Source organism: Phascolarctos cinereus, unplaced genomic scaffold (assembly GCF_003287225.1).
Source record: "Phascolarctos cinereus isolate Bilbo 61053 unplaced genomic scaffold, phaCin_HiC Scaffold_3;HRSCAF=262, whole genome shotgun sequence".
NCBI lineage: Eukaryota > Metazoa > Chordata > Mammalia > Diprotodontia > Phascolarctidae > Phascolarctos > Phascolarctos cinereus.
In genome coordinates, this window is record NW_027555736.1 from 207,559,518 (window position 1) to 207,582,826 (window position 23,309).

The following is a 23,309-nucleotide window of genomic DNA, read 5'->3' on the forward strand; positions in this document are numbered from 1 at the left end:
GCCTTGTATGTACTGATGCAGAATGGAATGAAGAAAACCAGAGCAGTTTAAACAACAATAATATTGTAAGTGTAGACACCTTTGGGAGGTTTCAAAATTCTCATCACGATGATGTCCAATCATGGGGAATAATCATGAAATATGCTACCTACCTCTTGACAGAGAGGAGAGAGATTCATGGTGCAGATTGAGGCATATATTTTATGGACATGGCCAGTACAGGAATTTGTTTTGCTTGACTATACAGATTTTTTTTACAAGAATTTTGTTTTTTGTTTTTTCAAGGGGAGGGAGTGGAGAATTGTGTGGGACAGAAAATAGATTCCTGTTAAGTGAAAGAAAATAAGATTGAATTGAAAAAAACAAAAGCACATATTTTTATAGCGAACATTCAGTATTCACCCTTGACGGGCCACTAACTACATCTAATGTAATTGGACTAAAATAAATGCTCTGTCTCCTTTAAAATAAATACCTTTGCATGTTCTCCCTTGATTGATAAACCTTACTAAGTCATTTTCTCATTTGCCAAGAAGATGGAGTTAGGTGTCAATGTGATGAATGGAACAGGCTTTTTAAGCATTTGTCTTTTTCTTGGGGACAATGAGGCAATATGTCATGATTCTTTGTAGGCCTGGAGGTTTTCTCAGAGTAACAATTTTTGTGGTCTCTTTCTTACTGCCATTCACATTTATTTTTAAATGAAAGGCTGGGATTGAGAATTGATGGTCTGTTCCTTGTAGCCTTTGGAAAATACAACTGAGAGTTGCAAACCAGCATCAACTTTGGAGAAGTCATAGGTTCATGGATTTAGAGTTGAAAAGGATATCAGGGGTAGCTAGGTGGCGCAATGGATAGAGCACTGGCCCTGTATTCAGGAGGAGCTGAGTTCAAATGAGGCCTCAGACGCATAACTCTTACTAGCTGTATGACCCTGGGCAAGTCACTTAACCCCATTGCCTAGTCCCCCCCCCCCAAAAAAAAGGATATCAGAGTTTACCTAATCAGAGAGTGATAGAATCTTGAGTGAGAAGGGACCCCATAGGCCATCTAGTCAAACCTGTTGATTTTACAGATGTAGACAGTGAGGCCCAGAGAAGTTAAATGACTTGCATAATGTCATACAAGTAAATAGCAGAGCTGGGATTTAAACTCATGTCATTTGACTCCAAATCTAATGCTCTTTCCACTAGAGCATATCTTCTTGACATTACTTTATTGTTGGCCTCTGTAGTTTAATGCACTGTAGCAAACTGTGGCTATATTTTTCATTAAGAACACTTTATTGACTTGACTCATTTTATTTCCCATTTGGAAAGAGTAATTTGTATATATATATTTAAATTACACACACACACACACACACACACACACACCCACACCCACACCATATACACATGTGAAAATACTTATTTACATATGTTTGCATGTATTTCAGTGTATGTATCACATACATCAAGGATTCAATGGTATGAATTCATCTTCCACCAGTACAGATTATGATCCTGCTAAACCAGAAGGGTTTTTTTTTTCAATTCAGTAAACATTTATTAAACTTCTACTAAGTGCTAGGCACTGTGCTAAGGAGACAAATAAGAAAAAGAAAGAAAGTCCCTGCCCTCCAGGAGCTAACAGTATAATGGGAGAAGACAAGACCACAATAAAGCTGGAAAGGGGGAGGGTGTGGGAAGGACACTGTGGGGGACCTAACATTTGAACTCTACCATAGCTGCAGATGAAAAGAGGAGAGTGAACTGGAATGTCCGGATTCTGCCCTCTATAAAGGAAAGCTTTGGGAGGAGTTTAGTCCTTCATCCTTCTAGCCCTTGTCGACCTGAAAGTTGGTTAAAGAGGCAACAAGTACTTTATAAGTAAATCTATATTGTTTATTCCTTTAAGTTAGCGACGTGTACGTGGAGCCAGAGCTTTAACTGTGACTGATTCAAGCAATTTTAGGAGGGCATTTAAGCCCTGACTCAGGATGTCTCTGTTACTCAGATTTATGGTCTCCATATATGTTTAATCATAGCATGAGAAAGGAATTTTCTTAATTGAATAGGTTGTAAATACAATAAGATAGGAGAACGTCAAATGTCAGATCCAGGATATCTGTGTTTCCTTAACATTAACATGACACAACATAGCATATGTCCATAAAATACCAAGATAAGAAAAGTCAAGGTAGTGTCCAAGTTAAGGCGCCTTAGTGGTCATAAAGAGAAGAATGCTCTTGGTCAGCTCCTATTGACACAGGAAGGAGCTTTCTTAGTTCACTCAGAGAGAAAAGATTAATTCAGGTTTTTGGCTCTTATTTGGGCTCAATTGATCTTAAATGATTATCATCCTTCATTCAGAGGAGAAGGTGTTGAGCATCCAAGGCTGAATTAGTAGCATGGTGATGAAGTTTATAACTTTTTCTGCTTTGGCCCCTTTGGCAGTCTGGTAAAGGCCTATGGATTCTGTTTGAGAATAATGTTTTAAAATGCATACATTAAGATACATAGAATTACAAAGGAAACCAATTATGTTGAAATTAAGATGTAATTTTTTTCCCTGTCTAAGTTCACAGACCCACTAAAATCTATCTAGAGCTTCTTGATGTTCTGTGACCCCTAAATGAAGAACTTCTGCTCTAAGTCATTCTGTCAAGGTTGGCCCTCTCCAAATTTAGGTAGCCTGGTCTTTGGATGACAGGCTCACCGTGCCTCTCCAGACCGCTACATAAAGCACTTGGTAGAACCTGCTTGGTTTTATGTTCTTCTGAGAGCTTATGGTCCCTTGTATTCTATGCTAAAGTTTTAAGGGGGAGGTGGAGGAAATCTTTAATAAAGGCTGTGTGCCATATATATTATCAATTCAGTAGTGTTTGTAAGAAGGGGCCAAATGTTATTAAAATATGAACTGTAATAATTTTTTATACTTCATGGAGGAGAAGAGAGCAAATAGAATATCCAACAATTATGTATACTTAAATATAACATTGATATGTAAAAAGATATTTATTTTATAGCATATATTACAATCAACTCCAAATAGATTCATGACACAATATTAAAAAGTTGCATGAAATAGAGGAGAATGGAAAGAAGTACCATTAATAGCTATCACTAGGGGCAGAATTTTTAACTAGGAGAAGGATTGAAGTCATGGAAGAGAAAATGGTCTTTTTTGACAAGCTTTTACACAAACAAGGCAGCTAGGATTAAAAGAGTAGCTGTTAATAGGGGGAAGTTCTTTGCAGCAAATAGCAAGAGCCATTCCTAAATAGATGATTGGTCAAAGGTCTTGTGGATAATTTTCAAAAGAAATGAAAACTATCAGCAACTATATGAAAAATGTGAGTCATCTTTCCATTTAGCTGCAACTTATATCTTTTGGTTTCATTATAATGACAGTGCCAGTATTGATACGATTCAGTTTATTTAGTTGTATGTCTAGTTGGTCATTGGACAAAGGGTCTCATGTTTACAATACCACTAGTTAAATTCCGGTTTATAGTTAGTCTAAAAACGTTTGTGACTATTAGCACCCACTGTACTGTCTTCTTTTCTGTTCTTCTGTTGCAGTCACCTCAGGCTTGGGAGGAGACTACACAAGGTTGAAGGTCATTTTGTACATTGTTTCATGGTTTGCCATGGCCAAAGCTTTCATCATCACCAAGTGGCAAGCCTCCCAATGATAAACTTTTTCATGATTAACCAGACAGGCCCTTCTCAGGCTGACCTCATCTGTCACAAGGACCATGTGCTGTGGTTGAACTTGTTAGAAATTGCATTCTACTGGCATAACCTTTTAGAACCCAAAGGCACCTCCATGGTACGATGAGTTTTTATAGCAGGACTTTTGTGGATGAATGTCTTTATATAATACCTATTCATCTCACTTTTTAAAATCTCATTTTTAGTAAAGAGGAGAGTCCTGGGATGATTTATCTTCTTTTGTCAAAAATGGCCAGTTGAGATATGGTGGGAAAAGGTTGCCACAGTACCAGGTGGCCATACCACAGAATTTTCATTTTATAGGTCAGGAAACTGAGGGACAGAGAGGTGAACCAGAGGTAGTATGACTCCTGTGCAGTTTTATAATGTATATTCTTAATCTGGCTCCAGGATTTAAGAATCTGGAGGACTTCCTTTCTGCCCAAGAGCTCAAAGCAGATTTACACATGTAATAAATAGTATTTTTCATTGTAACATGCTTTCTAAGTCACTATTACAGAATTATATACTATTAGGAATGCAATGCCCAATGCCCTCAAATAACAGATGAAGAAATTCAGTCATTGAAAAGAGAAAGACTTACTTAGGGTCACGGAGTTAGTTTATGATGAAGCCAGAACTAGAACATGGATCTCCTGATTGTCAGTCCTGTGCTTTTCCCCACTTCATACTTTAATGTTATCCTCGTTAGTTTTTGTTGTTGTTTTTAATTGAAACCTAATAATGCAGTGGAATTTTATCGAAGTCAATAAGGTTTTCAGTAGATTTGGTCCTATTGATAAACATAAGCCTACATTCCTTTCCTCTTTATCATTACCTTTCTTAGTTTCCAAAGTTCCAACATATTGCTTTAAAGCCTTATTAAAATGATAATGTTATATTCAAAATAATGTGTAATTTCAAGCTCCTGTGGTTTCTCAGCCAACTAGATGCTACTGTTCTTCACTGAAAAATATCGAATAATCTAAACGCAGTTAAATCAAAGTCCATTTGTTCCAGGCTCTTGCATTTTGAAGTAACAGGACTTTATTGTTTTCTTTAAAAAAAGAAAAGGAAAAACCTAATAGGTAATCGAAAGAATTTAGCCCACATATTATAGGATTATAGATTTAGAGAATGTTAGTTTGAAGAGTTTAGCATTCATCTCACCCAACTGCTTCGTTTTATAGATGAGGAAATAGGCTCAGAGATGAAGTGACTTGTATAAAATCTTATGGATGGTAAGAGGAAGAGACACCAGGATTTCAACCCAGGTGTCTTTACTATAATATACTGCTTTCTGTGTAGACCATTGTATAGAAACCAAGGGGTGTAATGATAGAGAGGTAAATTCCCTTAGTATGCTGGACTAAGTTATTGGGGGACGTTCTAAATCTCCAGTATCTGGAGTTCTTTAATGGGATAAACTTGGAAATACAGCTGCATAGAATGTCTTGTAAGTCTGTGGTAGAAAGCTAGTTTTCTAAAATGACAAGAACTTTTCCCAAATGTACTTTACAAGAGTGGAGGGTGGAAAGAGGAGAGAGGTGAGAGAGGATTAAGTGTAGTGGAGAGAATACTGGTCTTTGTATCAGAGGTGAAGAGACTCGGCTTCTTTACTTCCTAGTTTTTTAGTATTGATTATTCATTTTACATCCCTGAGCAATTCCCTTGTGGGTCAAATGGGGTAATCTCTGTGTTGCCCAACGGATGGTGGTTGTGAGAATCACATCTGATAATATTCTTTGAAAGCTATGTGGTATACAAATATAAAGAGGGTGTGTGTGTGTGTGTATGTGTGTGCGTGCATGCATGTGCGCACACATGCTCCTACATGTGCAACTTTAGATATTTAGGGTCGTTTTTGCTGATAAGAACCATCTAATTCTTATTCTGAAAAGTCAAAAAGTACTTTTTTTCATTTTTTACCCCACTGAATTTAATTTTATCTTATTTATCTAATCTCTATTGTCAGAATAGATCTAGTAAGATTCTAATAACAAAGTTGGGTATCAGCTTCTAGCAGTTTATTAGTAATTGTTCTAATTTGTGAGTAAAGTTAGTCAATAGGCATTTCAGCAGAATTTGATCACAGAAATCCATTGCTGCATCTTGCGTTGGCAGGTGTAGGGCATTGGGGTCACTGAAATTTGAAGTTCAGTTAATTTTTTTATTTTAAGGAGGAAAAACATGAAAGATCTGTGTGCTGTTTAGAGAAAAGAGAAACAGTCTTGTAGAAATAAAGCTCAGAGGAATTCTCCACAAATTAATACTTCAGTTATGAGCTGAGGGCTCAGGCCGCACTAGCACTGCCCATAAAGTGCACTTTCTTCACTCTGAGAAGAGTGAATATCTATCTGGAGCTGAAGATGTCAGAATTTAGAAAACATCTGATCAGATAAAATCTTGGAATACTTGTTAGCAAGGCTGTCGGGCACTGAAGAGGTTTTAGATTGAAGCGAATAGCAAATCCTTCATTGCCCTTTATTTTACATGCAGGCGAGCAATATAAACTGTACCACCAGTGGTTATTAACTTTTTTTTGCTGTTAGAAACCCCTTTCACAGTCTGGTAAAGCTCTGGACACCTTGTCAGAATGTTTTAACATGCAACTCTATTCAATAAACATTTATTAAATTCCTGCTATGTTCCTGGCACCATGCTAAGCCCTGGGGATACAAATAATAAGAAAGACTGTCCTTGCCCTTAAGTAGCTTACAATCTAATGGGGGAAGACAGTACATAAAAGGAAGCTGAGAAGGGGAGGGAGCGCATCCGGGGATATCCAGGTTGAAGGCATGATGTTCTGGGGAGGTGAAACCAAGCAGAGTTACTGATGGAAAATGAAGTTACCACAAAATAATACAGTTATCCCTTCCACATTGCAGTTTTCCCCATTGCAGTTTTGATATATCACAGGTCAGCATAAGGAATGTTTTGAGACTTTTGCAGAAGTCACAGACAACATGTGAAGGCCAGTAGACAACACAGAAAAAGTTTAGAAGCTCAGAAATGCAAAAAAGATATGTATAGTATTGTCTGAACTGGATGAACTGGGTTGGGGAAAGACTAGAAGCAAAGAGACTAATTAGGAAGTTATTGTAGTAGTCTGAGAGATTAGTATAGAAGCTCTGTACTAATGCGGCAGTGGTAGGTGTGGAGAAGAAGGATGGGAGAGATTGTTGGATACTATGGTGAGAGTGAGAAAGAAATAATCCAAAAGGGGGTTTCTTGAGATGTTTTATTCCTGCTAAATATGGCTCTTTGTTCCAAAAATACTGCTAGGAGGATAGAGTATTCCAGATTGTTGACACATCCACTAAAAAGAAAAACAAATATAATTGACATGAGATGTAACAGTAATTCTTGCCTGTCATCAAAAAGAGACAATATTAGAATACTAAGAAAATAGAGCCAAGATTTTTAAAAATTATAAACTAAATTTTTATTATAATTTAAAATTATTAACTAGAAAATCATTCAGCAGACATTAACATTTCATACACAAAGAAAGCTAGAAAGGGAGCATTATATATGAATCCATGAATCTATTACATAAATCTGATTTTTAAAATATTTTAAATTTAACATGGTAAACTAACATTGTACTGCTTATCCATGTCTGCTTTTGAACTTCCTTCTGCTCTCTTCTGAATTTTTTCAAATTTGTTGTCTTCCTCTCCTCCCCCTCTTCTTCCTGTTCTTCCTCCTCTTCCTACTCCCTTCCCCCCCCTTCTTCCACTTTTCTCCCCTCCCCTTCTCCTCCCTCCTCCTCTCCTCTTAATTTGTTTTCAGTATTTCATATTATGTTCATAGTTTTCCAGTTGTTGAACCAACACTGAATTCGTGGTATAAATCTGACTTGGTTATTGTATAATCTTTTCAGTATGTTGTTATTACTTTTTTATTAATATTTTGTTATTTTTTTCATTGATAGCTATTAGAAATATTGTTTTATAGTTTTCTTTCTTAGCTTTCTCCTTGTTTTTAGGATCAGAACCATATTTACATTATAGAAACAATTTGGTAGGATTTCTTCTTAACTTATTGTTTTAAAAAACTATATAAACTTGGAGTTAATTGTTCTGTGAATGTTTAATAGAATTATGTTGTAAGTCCAATCAGGCCTAGAGGAGTGTCTTTCAGAGTTCATTTATGGCTTGTTCAGTTTCTTTTTCTGAGGTAGGATTACTTAAATTCTCTATTTCTTGTTCAAATACTGTGGATTTTTTTATTTTTTATAAACATTTATCTATTTTATGGAAGTTATTTTTGTTGACAGTTGGTCAAAATTGCTTCTAATAATTTTGTTTCCTCTTTATTCTTCTTTCATTTTTTATATTGGCTCATTTGTTTTCCTCTTTTAAAAATCACATTAGCTAATGACTTGTTTATTTTACTAGAATTTTAAAAAAATCAGCTCCTGTTTCTACTTATCAATTTAATAGGTTTTTTTGTTTTCAGTCTGTTTCTTATTTTCAGAATTTCTATTTTTTTCTGCTCAGTTGGAATTCTTTGTTGCTCTTCTAATTTTTTTAGCTGCATACTTACTTCATTCACCTGTGCTTTCTCTCGTGTTGATGAAAGTGTTTAAAGATGTAAAATTTCCCATAAGGACTGTTTGAACTGAATCTCAGAAGGTGACACTTCATCTCCTTGTGGTGATTTTCTTGGAAGTTATCTTTTTTGGGGGAGGTCTAGTTTGTGAGTCACTACTTTCTTCAGATTGAATTTTTCTTTCCTGCTGCCTTCTTAACCTGAGTCTTTGCTGCTTGTTCTCCTGGTTCTGCATTCCCCACTCTACATCAGTTGGCATCCCCTGTGTTCATACTGCACAGAATTTTCTGCAGTCATCTATTTAGTCATTTCTTATGGCACAGTAATGGTCTATTACATTCAATATAGAACAGTTTGTCCAGCCATTTCCTAGTTGATGGATGTCCCTTTAGACCGTAATTAATTTTATTTTCTTATAACCACTCCTCTCCCTCCAATTTTCAGGATTAGGAGATTTGTTTTTCTTGTGACTCTTTCCTTCTCAGTATTATCTTCCTCTGAATTCTCCCTTCCCACCCCTGCTTTTTTCCCTGTTGCATTTAATATATTGTGTTTGTTTAATTGTCCTTTGTCCTCTATAGCTAAGAGTGAAGATTCATTTAGTGCTCACTCCCCCTTCTTTCCTCCATGCTTGTATACCCTTCTCATACTACCCACTTTTGAGAAATAAGTTCCATCCCCTTTTCCCTCTGATTTGTAAGAAAGCATATTTATGTTACTATCCCTTCTCTTTCTCCTCTTAAAACCCTCAAAAAAGAACAAATCCACACCTGGGTCCTCTTTTTTCTTTATTTGACTTACTTAGTACTGTTTGAAGACATTTATTAAGGTGAGGATGCAACTCTTTCCAAATAAATATACCATTTTAGATTTCTCTGGGCTCTTGTGTTTGTATTTCAAAGTACCTATTCAGCTCTGCTCTTTTCATCAGAAATTCTTTAAAGTTCTCTATTCAATTAATGGTCCATTTTTCTCCCCGTAGTATAAATAATTAGCTTTGCAGGGTAAATTATTCTTGACTCTAACCCTATCTCTTTTGCCTTTTGAAATATTGTGTTCCAAGATTGTGTCTTATTTATATTACAAGTTGCCAGCTCTTGTGTGATCCAGACTGTGATTCTTTGGTACTTGAACTTCTTTTTGGATGCCTGCTGTATTTTTTCTTTGATATGGGAGAACTGAATTTTGGCTATGACATTTCTGGAACTTTTTGGTATTTATTGCAGGTGGTGCTGGGTGGATTCTTTCTGTGTTCAGTTTGTTCTCTGCTTCTTTTAGATTTACACAGTTTTCATTTATGATTTCATGAAATATTGTGTCTGGGCATGTTTTTAAAATCATGGTGTGGGGCAGCTAGGTGGTACAGAGGATAGAGTACTGGCCCTGGAGTCAGGAGGACCTGAGTTCAAATCTGGCATATAACACTCACTAGCTGTGTCACTCTGGGCAAGTCATTTAACCCCAATTGCCCTCACCCCCCGCCCCCCAAAAAAAGGTTAAAAAAATACCTCTTTATTGATATTAAAAAAAAAAACTCTTTAGGGGAAGCTGGGTGGTGCAGTAGATAGAGCTCCAGTCCTGGAGTCAGGAGGATCTGAGTTCAATCCAGCCTCAGACACTTGATTCTTAATACCTGTGTGACCCTGGGCAAGTCATTTAACCCCAGTTGCCTCACCAGAAAACAAAACAAACCAAACAAGCAAAAAACCCAAACAAAAACAAAATCTCTTTATTGATATCTTTTGTTTTTACATTGCCTAAATTTTATCCTGTACCCCTCCCCTTCTCAAAGAGTCACCCTTTATTACCAAGAATCAGTTTTTTTATATCAAATCTTAGATTTTTTTGAACCTTTTTACTTTAGTTTTTGGAGAAAATTATTTAATTTACAATCAGAGTTTAGGTTTACTTAATTCACATTTGAAATTTAGATCACGTGCTTAGTATTACTATGTTAGTCTGTTAAGTCATTCTCTGGAGTTAAACAATTACATATTTTCAAATATATGGTACATTGGCACTTTTGTATTTATATACAATTGGTTTTTGCTTCATGATTTCTATTGTGGGTTGGGTTTATTGTGTCTCGAAGCCTCTACTGGAGTGAATAAATGCTAATCACTGTTTATGTATATCTTAGTTTTTCCTTTTGATTTAATGTAAACCAGGCCAGATGTTTTAGAACAATCTCAAAATGTGTGAACACAGCATGGCAGAGATGATGACAAGTATCACTTAGTGCTTTTTTTTTTTTATTGTTTTGGAGGTTGACAAACATGCTGAAATTTTTGGAAATTGATAAGAGAATTATTGTTTCTTTTTTATTTGTTCATTTCCTGTTTTCCCCATCATTGCTATAAAGATGGCTTACAAAGATTTTTATGTCCAGTGTTTTTTAAGCTTGTGTAAGATCTTTTTTTTTCCTGTACTGTATAATGTTTTTGATTTTTCAGTGAGTGAAATTTTATCTATCTGAATTCTTTTTCCCTGCCAGAATCTGTATTTCAGGCCATTTCTTCTTGCTTAACTTTCAGGTGTTGTTGCTAGCTTTTTCTTTAATTTTTGCACACTGCGTTCTTCATTGTTCTCTCTGTCTGGCTTCCTTTAATTCAGCCCACACCTTTTCAACTCCATATCCTGAGTCAAGTGTTTGAAAGCTGTTATTTAATGTTAATTAGAAGTTCTTTTTCCAGCAAGCATCAGTGCATAGAACATTCCTTCAAGCTGTGTACTTACAGGCTCTGGCTTATTGTACTTTCTGTACATTTAAGAAAATCTGAGCTAATTGCCAATAGAGGTATATTATGCATATATTAAGGAAACCTTGCCCCCACTGCCTCCTTACGCCCCATACCCTCTTACTTAAAGTTCAGTCTAACAGCCGGGAGATAATTCGTTGGCCAGTGATAAAATACATAGAGCATATGGAATTGTTGACGATGTTCCTTAGGATTGCCCACAACATTTCAAGCTCAGCCTTGTCTCTTGTTGAGTTGACCCGCACAGTTCCCGGGGTGGTCCTTTATTCCCTACATTGCCCTGAGAGGTTTGGTGGTCCCTCTCAGAATGGGTTTCTGATTGTTACTAATTTCTCTAATTCCGTTCACTTGTTGCTTGGCCAGATATACTCCCAGCAGGGCATATGGTGACCTCAAACATTTAGTGATTTGTCTTTTTCGGTGCCTCCTTTTTTCTGCGTGCCCATTCGCCTCCTCCCCGCACGCCTCCTGTCACTCCAGCTTTTTATCATGAGTTTGGATCAGGCGGATGTCAGAGGGAGAATATGGGGGAAAAATCCCATTATAGCATATTTTAGAAAATCCCTGTTTCTGGAGACTCTGAACAGCTTCACCTTGAAAGTCTACCATTCTGCGTAGGCTAAACCATAATGCTTCTCCAGGGATTCCTATTTCCCTTTTTTTTTTACTTTTCTATTTTACTGAAACTTCTATACTGTATTCATTGTGTTGCCCTGTCATCGCACCCATCCCTTATAAATTAGTGATGACATACACAAAAACATGCTGATTTAATTATCACAATCTGTATAAAGTTATTAGCTGCAGAAAGCTTTGAGGGATCACATGACCTAGAAGTTTACCTAGCCATTTGTTGGGTTTCCTTTGAGCCATTTGGGTTGTAGAATCTGAGATTCAGAGCTGCTAAAGACTTTAGACACCATACAGTATAACCATTTCATTTATAGGTGAGGAAACTAAAGTTAAATTACACATTTGCATAGGATCACATAGCTCGTAAGTGGTGATACTAGGATTTGAACTCAGGTCCTCTCACTCCAAATCCAGCATTCTTTCCACTGAACCACATTGCAAATAGACTGGCTTGAACCTGTTCCTGATTGAGTTCTGTAGCAAGATTTGCCTTAATTGTTCTTACGCTAAGAGGAATATCTTCTGGTTTTAAGGACCCATCAAAGAGATTCAGTAAATTGCTCTGGTTCTCATTCCAGTGTCTTACTCAATTCAGTAATACAAGAAATATTTATTGAGTGCTTCTATGAACAGAACATTTTATTTGACATTGTAGATGCATAGCAAAGGATAAAACACAGTCCTTACCCTTATGGAGTTTAGTCTGAAAGTTATAGTTTCATGGTTAAGAAATTTTTATTTGTATATAATTTAAATCCTTCATGTTAAAGGTTAGAACCCTGTTTCCTTTCTCTCTGTCCTCAGTGGAGAAATCAGTCATCAGTATTGATTAAATACTCACTATATGCAGGCCACATTAGTACAACAGAGTCTTTCAAAGTAAATCAAATATTAGAAGGGATCTCATGTAGAAGAAGGTTTGCTTTTCTTGGTCTCAGAGGGCAGAGGTAGGAACAGTGGGTTGAAGACAGATTTTGGGTCAATATAATGAAAAGATCCTAACAGTCAGAGTTATAAAAAATTGAAAATGGAAAACCTTAAGAAGTAATGAGCTTACTGTCATTGGAGGTTTTCACACAGAAATTAGATGACCACTTTTTGGGGATGTTATGGAAAGGATTCCTTTTCATTTACGAATTGGATAGATGACCTTTGTCTTGTTTTGACTCTGTGATATAAGCATCATGGCCCTAGCTCTCAAGGAGATTATAATCTTTTAACAAGGAAGAAACCAAATGGGAAGCCCTTTTTATAAAGCACCATGAAGAGCACAAGTTAATGTGATATAAATCGAGTAGAGGAGGAAATGAATCTTCCCAGAAAAGGTTATATTTTTTAACTGAATTTAGAAGGAAATGAAGGCCATGCATCAGTGAGGATGAAGGTAGAGGGGGTCGTGTGTATTCAGTCTGAATTATCTTTGTGTCTCCTCAGTAGCCTGTTGATTTTGCATGTATCATATTGCTTTGATCCTAGAAGGGTCTTAGTAAATGGAGGTTGAATGAGTGAATGGAAGTGAAAAAAAGGAGTGGTAGTTGGCTAAAATAAAATTGGCAGAACAGAAATATTCATAGCAGCTCTATATGTGGTGGCAAAGAATTGGAAATTGAGAGGATGCCCATCAGTTGGGGAATGGCTGAGCAAGTTGTGGTATATGAATGTAATGGAATGCTATTGTGCTATAAGAAATGATGAACAGGCTGACTTCAGAACAACCTGGAAAGACTTGTATGGACTGATGCTGTGTGAAGTGAGTAGAACCAGGAGAATGTTGTACACAGTAACAGACACATTGTGCAATGACTAAATTTGATAGACTTAGCTCTTTTCAGCAGTGCAAGGATCTAAGACATCTCCAGAAGTCTCATGATGAAAAGTGTTATCCACATCCAGAGAAAGAACTACGGAGTTTGAATGCAGATTGAAGCATACTATTTGCTCTTTTTTTTCCTTCTGTTTTGTTTTGTTTCTTCTTTCTTGTGGTTCCTCCTATTGGTTCTAATTCTTCTTTACAACATCACTAATGTGAAAATATGTTTAATAGCAATGTATATGTAGAGCCTATATCAGATTGCGTGCTGTCTTGGGGAGAGAGGTGGTGAGGGAGTCAGAGAAAATTTAAAATTCAAAAGCTTAGCAAAGTAAATGTTGAAAACTAAAAATAAATTAATTAAAAAAAAAAAGAAAATTGGCAGGAGTAAATGGCACAGTATGTGAATAGCTGGCCATTTGGTAGAAGTCCTTGAAGATCATAGTAAAAAAAAAATTGGTGTTAATTTTGTAGACCACGAAGAAGTTTCTTAAGTAGGGCAGTGATATTATGAAAATGTTGTGTGAGGAAGACTTTTTACTAGATAGATAGAGGTTAGGAAAGATTAAAAATTGAGAGACTAACTGAAGCCTTTGTAATCCACGTTTCACACTGGGCCTGTCCTAGGATGGTAGCGGTGGAAATAGAGATTAAAAGATGGAACCAAAAGACATTGTGTAGAAAGTCTCAAAAAGTTTTTGTGTCAGATTCAATGGAGTAAGCTGGGAGAATGCAAAGGAAATTAGGCATCTAGAGAACTGAGAGCAAATGGAGCCAGTGACAGTAATGAAGGATCTTGGGAAGTAGTATCTTCACAATTGTACAGAATGATGAAGAGTATTTCTTTTTTACCGAATGGAATGAAAAGGCTTTATTTTAAGCATTTACTATGTGCAAAGCGTAGTCTTAAGTGCTGGGGATACAAACGGAAAACTTAGGTAGCACTTGATCCCAAGGAGCGCACACACTAAATGGGTAAGACAACACATAAAGAAGGGTTTAGTTTCACGGTAGATGGAAGTGCTAAGTGGTGCATATGTTACAAAATTTCATGAAGATCCAAGTGAGCCTGTTCTATAGTCAGAGGCAAAAAAGCCTTTCATCTTCCTATGGGGTTCCTAATGCTCTCCACAGTCTGGCTTTAATCTACCTTTTTTACTTTACTTCATAGCATTTCCTTTTAACAATTCTCCATTCCAGCTAAACCAAGCCATGTTCTACCCCCTCATCTTATCTTCTCCCACTTCTACATGTAAGTACAGTTTATCCTCATATCAAGAAATTACTTCCTGTACATATCTACCTGTCAAAATCTGTCTCTTCGAAACTTTTTTCACGGGCTACCTTCTCTTTTCCAGATTACCCCAGTTGAAATCGATCTCTTCCTTTGGGTCTCTCTGTTCCTATCACGTTCTATTTTGTATATTCCTTATTTGTGTATGTGTCGCATCTTGCCTATCAGATTGTAAGCTCCTTGTGGTCAGACACTGTATCTTTTTTCAGCTCTGTAGCTCCCCATCCTGGCATGGTGCTTTTGCATGTTTAGATGCTTAATAAATGTTTACTCAGTTGAATTATGTTTCTGTTTGCCAGTCTGCTAATCTTTTTTAGTCTTTCTTTATAGGCTTTATTTTCCAATCCTTTTAAGAATTAAGTACTGTTAGTTTTTATGCAGTTTCCTCAACATCGGTAATTCTATTCAGTAAACATTTTTTAAACAACTGCTCTATATTCAGAGAGTTGTGCTAAGTCCTGAGGGTATACAGAGATGGAGAAGACATTATCACCATACTCTTGAAGCTTATAAACTTAGAGTGAATGAATATTCCCTATCACTAACTGTAATTTAATGTAAAATATATCACAGAGAAAGAATCAGCATCAAAATTGAGTCCTTGATGGTGTTTATGTTAGCTGGCTTTTGTTACATGTAAAATTTTATAAACGAATAGAGTTAGACTTTGGTTGAATCTTTAAAGTTTTGTTCATAAATTGGCTTAATAGAAATCGTAACCTCGACAAGATTATATTCCTTTTCAGAGTCTTGAATAAATCTATTGATTTTTTGTTTTAATTTGACCATATCTATTATATTTATTGTGCTTTATCAGTCTGATACTCTGCGAAGCTATTCATCTACTTATTTAATATTCAACTGGCAGTTTATGGCCCTGTGTTCTCACCCTAGTCTTGTCATAAACTCTTTAACCTTGATGAGGCTCTTAACTTTGATTTCTTTAAGTCTAAAATCAACCAGGTGGTGATATCTACCCCTGTCTACCTCACAGAAATGCTGTGAGGATAAATCCTGTGTGATCTCCAAGTTTCTCATCTATGAAGTAGGGATAATAATATTTTAAATATTCTGTCATGGTTATCATGAGATTCAGATGTAATAATGTATGTAAATGTAAAGTTTGCAAGTCTTGAAGTACTATAGAAATGCCAGTTTTCAGTATTATAATAAATTGATTAAAGTAATTGTCATTGAAATGCTTAAAGCTTAGCAAAGACAAGACACTTTAGTTTCATAGTATTGCCTGTTATTAGTCTTTTTTTGGTGGTTGCTCACTGAAATAAATATTTTCCCCTTGTTTCTTCCTCTATCTCGCTATGTCAGATTGCTGTTTTCTAAAGTAAAGTTGGAGTCACTCTGTCGAGGCCCGGATGAGGCCCTCCTTACCTGCAAGCACATGTTACAAATATGGAAATCCTGCTACAACCTCACTAATCCCAGGTAAGAGACCAGAATAATCCATTTTGCATTGTCTTTGCATAGTTTCCCAATGAACAAAATTCGTTCAAATTGGCATTTTAACAAGTATTAACCCCTTATTGAAAATGCTTTGCTTGGCCTTTCTATACTTACTCCTTCAAAAAAAAATCAGTTGCTCATGTATAAGATGCAGGAAGCATGGCTAGAAAGCAATTTGGGAGGCAGGAAGGTATTTAATGAACTCAGTATGCGTTTTAAAAAAATTTTAAACTGAGTCTTCTTGTCTCACTCAGGCTAGAAGTACAGGAGTTACTAATGGTCCCAGTTCCACTGTGTTTGGCTTGGGAGCTTTGATCACTCCTCTGTTTCTGACCTGAGCAGATTGCAGTTTGAAGGGAATCTTGTAGTAGTCATTAACCTAAAAACAAACAGGCTTCTTTATCTTTCTTTTCTTTATGATTTATCAAGCTCAATTCACATTTGATCTCTACAACCCTCCCCCCCAACCCATTTATTTTACTCCTTCCAAAGTCCTAATTATCTGTCATGGGTTACAGATAGGTCCTTAATAAGTGTACTTCACACATAGTAATAGAAAAGGTGCTGATCTGCATTGGGGGAGAAAGTTCCCCACAGGATGCTTGCTATACTGATGAAATCACAGGTTTAGTTAAAAAAAAAATAAAGAACCACCAGGTCTTATATTCCTAGTGAGAAGGAAAATTATGCCCACATGTGTGAATTGTTAAGCCACTACTTATTGCACCATGAGAAGCCATTTGCCAAAATGGCATCTGCATTTGACTTTCGAGAATTCGTTCAGCCTCACAGAAAGCTACTGAAAAGTCAACAGAATTGCATATTACCACATCACCTCTTGTTTAAAGGAATCTGAATCTTAAAGAAACATGGATCCAATCTTTTAATTCAGTCTTTCAGTTTTTATTAAAGGCGGGATAACCATTACCTTCAGAAAGAAAACGCATAGTCTCGTGCCTCTGTTTCTGTGTGTTTTAAAGGAATTGACTCCTTTGTTACACGTTTCTTGCCTTTAAAGGAATAAGTCCCTTTCATAAGTGTTTCTTGCCTTGTCATCTTAACCATGACTGGGGCAGGCCAGTCCAGGAGTTAATGGAGCAGATGTGAAGCAAATATGGCTGCTGGAAGGAAACTTTTTTTTTTTGAAGGAGACTTTCTTACCAAGAACCATGGAGATACTTTGTAACCAAAGCTTTAGATATATAATGTTAGCAGTTTAAGTTCACCAATCTACTGGCTGTGAAACTGGACTCACTACTTAGTTTAGGACTGTTTTTCCCTGGCGCATGTGAATGCTATGAGAATAATTTCATTCCAAGGAACAAAATGCAGTTTTTCTAAGGATGGGGACAAAAATAATATGCATTGATACCTCTCCATTGAGGTTACCCGGATGTGGAATGCCTAGCCTCAAGGCCACATGTGGTCCTCTAGGTCCTCAACTGCCCTTTGACAGAACCCAAACTTTACAGAACAAAACTCCCTAATAAAAGGATTTATTCTATAAAACTCAGACTCACTCAAAAGGCCACAGCCAAGGACCTAGAAGGCCACATGTGGCCTTGAGGCTTCAGGTTCCCTACCCCGGTAGACTATATTGTCCTCATCTTAGTGGAAGTTGAGGCAAAACCCAAGCTTAGTTCCCTATTTTTCTCTTACTTTTCATCTCTAAAATAAATCCACCACCTTTCTATTGCCAATTTTTACCCAGTCCTCCACACTTCTCCCACCTCCCCACATTTCCTCCCACTTAGCAACCAAGAATATTGAATGTAAGGAGAAAAAAAATAGCAAAAATTTAAAAGTTTAAAATAAACACTTGAAAAAAAGCTTCCACTGTGTCCACATTTCCTGTCAGCTCATTGAAGTTGAGAGCAGAGATCAGTTTTCTTTCTATACGTAGTATTTGTTCCTTACAACACAGTATAGACACTTGAGAAATGCTTGTTGGATTGATTGCTTATCATTGTATCCCCACTTATCTCAGAGCTAGGGGAGAGGAGGGAAGGGGCTGGATTTGTAGGGATTATTTGGTTTTTTTAATCTTAATTTTTTCCCCTAGAATAGAAATCAGTGCTTCAAGAGTGATATCTTATCCCCCTTTTCCATTTTGCAAATGTAGTTACCCTTCCTACTACTCATTAGTAAGATTAAGCCTCTGAATATAATAAGGAACAAAGAAATTATGTGCTAGACCAATGTCCAGTACTAGGTCAGGCGTATATTATTGCTATTTCCCATATAATTAGTTCTCCTTTCCTAATTGCTTTGATTACAGGTGATACAAGTGTCCTCGACAGTGACCTTTTAGACAGGGAAGCATCATAAGAGACTTAAGCAGGGATGGTGTAGGCAGAAGGAGGAAGGAATCTTGCGAGTTGGAAGTGACGTCAATGGCCTTCTAAGTACTTGCTCTAAATCTCTGTATTTGATCCCTTTTCCCTCCTAAAAAACACTGGTAAAGAACATTTCGTCTAGAAGTCATTTGTTTTCTATCCTCAGCCTGTCTCCCTTGGCATTTGCTTCCACCTGTGGCAAGAAAGTGTTTTCCACAGCTATTGCTGATGATGTTGCAGAGGACATTGTGGGCAGTAAGGCAGTAGCCAAAATGAGCATAGATCTTAGCTCACAGACCCTGACCCAGTGGTGTGCCAACTCCCATGTCACATCATAGATTAGAAGGGAATTATGTTATGAACAGTGCCATTTGGTCCATTGTTTTGAGCAATTTCAAATAGATTTTCAAATGTTGTGAGCAAAATAGTGGGTGGGATTTTTTAGCCCATGTGTTCATTTGCCAAGGAGTTTGTCATTTTAAGAGAATTATATTTTTTTTACTATCTTTAGGTCTGCTTACATTCAAGGTAGAAATCTACAAACTGAAAATTGAAAAGCTCCCTTAGTTCTTAGGCCAGAGTACATATTGACTTACCAAGAGACAATCAAGATAACATGAATTCTGACCTGCTTTTTTTGTCATCAGATTTTGGACTTTTCAGTAAGTTGGGTTTTAGGTATTTTAGGTATTATTTAAATAATATTATCAATCACCTTAAAAAAACCCAGTCTCTGTAAGTAAATTTTTGGAAGGGTTGAGTTAAAGAAAAAGAATGATTGTGAACTCTGTTGTTATTTAGTTGTTTTAGTTGTATCTGACTCTTCCTGACCCCACTTGGAGTTTTCTTGGCAAAGAGACTAGAGTGGTTTGCTATTTCCTTCTGCAGCTCATTTTACAGATGAGGAAACTAAGGTAGACAGGGTTAAGTGACTTGCCCAGGGTCACACAGCTAATACATGTCTGAGGCTGGATTTGAACTCAGGAAGATGAGTCTTCCTGACTCCAGGCCTGGTGCTCTATCCACTGTGCCACCTAGCTGTCCTGTGAACTCTGTTGCCTTACATAATCCTTGATTTTGAAAATGTTAATTGTGAAATGTTCTAAAGTAGTGACCCTTAAGGCAGATATTTTTGTGTTTATGGTAAAACTGTTGCTAGCCTGTAGTCCTATGATATAACATCTGTTATATGACACTACTCAGCTCTATTGGAGCCCATGGCGCCATTGCAGAATGTTAGTGGGGTGGTGGGCAATAGTAGACTAGCTCTAAAACAGCTCTCCCTCCTATTTCTCTGGCCCACAATACAACTTCTATACAGTGGATAAAGACCTGAGAGATTGTTGGGGAAAGGGAAAAGAAATCTCCCCAAATCAAGGATTAACTACCGAGAGCTAGTTAATATCCTACAGAAATCATTCATTTACCAAAAGCACCCAAAATTAAAAACAATGAAAAGCTTGTTTGATTTCTACAGAGATTTCAGTGAAGCTGGGTGAGAGAGAACTCATTTCATGAAATGAGGCAAAGGAGGGTTTATGTTTTTGAAAATTGGCTCCTTGTTTCTGTTACTAAAACATTCATCTTTAATTACAATTGACTATTTTCTATTTCAGAGCGAAATGAGATGAGTGAGACGTATAGCTTAATGACTGAAAAGATCACTGCATATTTCTCCAAAACTTTCCCCTCCCCACCAAACCAGAACTACATTAAAATAATGCAGTGGACCAGTTTTTCTTTCCTTTTTTCCTATCTTGTAGGAGATTGTCTGAGCAGTACAGAGTGAGAGCAGAATGTACCAAAGGCCTTAGGCATTTTCAGATTTAATGGACTTATCAGAATGATTCTGCTATACAGTATTCTCATAGGAGAAAATAGGAATTCAAACAATTGATTTAGCTAGACTACCCAGGGGGAGAAGGTAGAGAGAATCCAGGAAAATTGTGTCTCAGTTAACCAGGATTATGAGTTGCCATGGTTGCCAGAGGTTACTTTCCTCCCTCACCCGATGGGTCATATGAAAGTCAAATCTTGAGTATTTATGAATCTGTACCATGTAAATGGAGAACTACAGATTGCATAAGACACTCAATATAATTCTTAATCAGTCACAAAAGCCTGATTATTTTTAGAGAGAGAGAATTTTCAGTGTGGAAACAAAAGCATCTCTGTTTTCAATAGATAGTTGTTGCTTTTGCACTTTTTTGAAAAGAAAATATGGAAGATAGAGCAAGGAATGTAATGAATCCTGTTTCTTACTCCAGTCAGTTGACAGGCAGGGAGAGCATGGATCCGATATTTCTATCAGTAATTGACGTCTCACAATTTAAGATGGTAGCTAATAGACCAAAATTCTGTTGACTTCCACTGTCTAATAACCTCTGTAAAGCTGAGCAGGCATGCGCTACCCACTGCCCATGGCACTGCTGCCCTTACTCTCCATCTTCTTAAAAGTGAACCACAGGTTGGTTGCCCTTTTGGGAAATCTAACTCTGTTAGTATCTGTAAAATAAATGAATGATGAAATATAAATATTTTGCTTTACAAGCATTCACTTGCATTATGCATACAACAATCCACCTACTTCACAGGTTTGTTCTGAAGATCAAATGAGATAATATATTTAAAGTACCTTATAAACCTGAAGGTACTATATGAATGCTAGCTGCTGCTACTACTGTTCATTGAATGTGGCAGATATTAGCATCCCTGTTTTACAGATGAAGACATTGAGGCAGAGAAGGAAAAGTCACTTGTTCAAAGCTGCCCAGCTAGTTATTGCCTGGTTGAGAATAAAATATTGTTTTTTCTGTATCCCAATTCCAAGTCCTTTTCAGAAGACCACAAATAATATGGATTCTTGCCAGTTCCCTAATTCTGAAACTCTTCAAGTCAAGCCTATAGGGTTATGAGAAGATTAATGCTCAAAACAAAGCATTTTAAATCTATTTCCTTAGATCTGGTCAACTACTTTGTTTTTCAGTACAAACATGACGTACCTCCCATTATTAGATAACTGTGCTATATTTTCACATAAAGTCTTCCAAAATATTTTAAGTAGAAATGAGGAGGCTATGTACCAAGGTTTCATTATTTATAGTGTTAAAGAAATATCTATCAATAAACCAGCATTGAAGAAATGTTATATTAATCCAAATGTAGGACATCCATTTGGCCATACACTTAAAATGCAGTCTCATTTCAAGGGGAAAAATAAACACACACTGAAAAATAATACTGGTTGATATAGCTGTTAACCTGGTAGATTTAAATTAGATTTAGGGCAAAAGTATATGTAATATACAAAATAACAATGATGATCAGTACTGTGATAATAATTTATATTTATTTTAGTCATAGACTTATCCTGAGACAGTTATGTTATTAATCCTAAATTATGGAATTAAGAGACAGGTTACCAACAAAAATGTACTGTATGAAATAATATTTGTAACTAATAAATCATTTATGCTCAAGAAAATTTCTTCATGTTTCCTATGGAGATAATGAACTATTTTATTACATAGAGAAATGGTTACTTACAAGCAGTATCAAATATTATACCCAAATCTGACAGTTGCACAATGGAAGGACATTTCCCTTTCTCATAAAATTTTATAACCTTAAACAAAAATTTTAATCTTCTGCCTTGATGCAAAAAGATTCAAACCCTTAGTGACAGATAGCATTATTGTTAGGTTTTTTTGTTGTTGTTGTTGTTTTTTGGCAATTGGGGTTGAGTGACTTGCCCAGGGTCACACAGCTAGTAAGTGTCAAGTATTTGGTTTGAGGCTGGATTTGAACTCAGGTCCTCCTGACCAGGGCTGACGCTCTCTCCACTGTGCTACCTAGCTGAGGGCCCCCTCCCCCCCAATAGCATTATTGTTCAACTTTCAGTTGGTTTTTGCTATGTGTAAAAGTTCCTAGAATAAACATAAAATTAGAAGTAGTAGTAATAGTAGTAGTAGTAGTAGTAGTAGTAGTAGTAGTAGTAGTAGTAGTAGTAGTAGTAGTAGTAGTAGTAGTAGTAGTAATAGTAATAGTAGTAGTAGTAGTAGTAGTAGTAGTAGTTTGTTGTATTGATAGTAAAAAGAACTTAAAATTATATAAAGCTTTAAATTGGCAAAGTGCTTTTCTCACAACTACCTTGTGAGGTAGGTTACACAAGTATTTTCCCCCCAGTTTTACAGATGAGGAAGCTGAGACTCAGAAATGTTAAATAACTTGATCATAGTAGCACAGTAAGTGCCAGAATCAGTATTTGAATTCAGGCTGGTTGCCTGACTAAAATCCACCATTTCCTCTGCCTTACCATCCTATATGTCCTATTTGTTGCCTGGCCTGACTGCTTTACATGGTACTTTGCCAGCTTAATTGCCCCCAAGACCGTCCTGTTGAAACAGCTATATGGTAGATTTAACTTGTGAGGCAAAGGTATGGTGGATGGGGTGAAGTCCCAGCTCTGTGTGAGTTGTTTGTCGTGGCCTGGTTTTTCTCTTTTGTAAAATGAGACATTTGACCAAGATAAGCTCCAAGTTCCATTTCAGCTCTGAAAGTCTATGATTCCATTCAGGTTACTGATGATTTAGAGGTGAAATGCTGGCCATTTTCCCATCAAGGCCCTGAACCACATGAGGACCCAAACCCCAGTACCTCATTGACCCTGGATAAGTCATTTAACCCTTCTCTGCAGCTCAGGTTTCTCTTCTGCCAAATGAAGATTCGTTTAAGTGCTCTTCATGTCACTCAAGTATGAGG

General features: G+C 36.7%; 1 protein-coding gene across 12 annotated transcripts in view; it reads left to right on the plus strand.

Moving 5' to 3' along the window:
• TTC7B (tetratricopeptide repeat domain 7B) overlaps window positions 1-23,309 on the plus strand; it is a 318,583-nt gene that overhangs the window by 187,477 nt on the left and 107,797 nt on the right. For all 12 annotated transcript variants that reach the window (XM_021000269.2, XM_078151432.1, XM_078151433.1 and 9 more), the window contains one exon: window positions 16,078-16,194. In XM_021000269.2, the coding sequence (XP_020855928.1) occupies window positions 16,078-16,194 (117 nt within the window). The remainder of the gene's footprint in view (window positions 1-16,077; window positions 16,195-23,309) is intronic.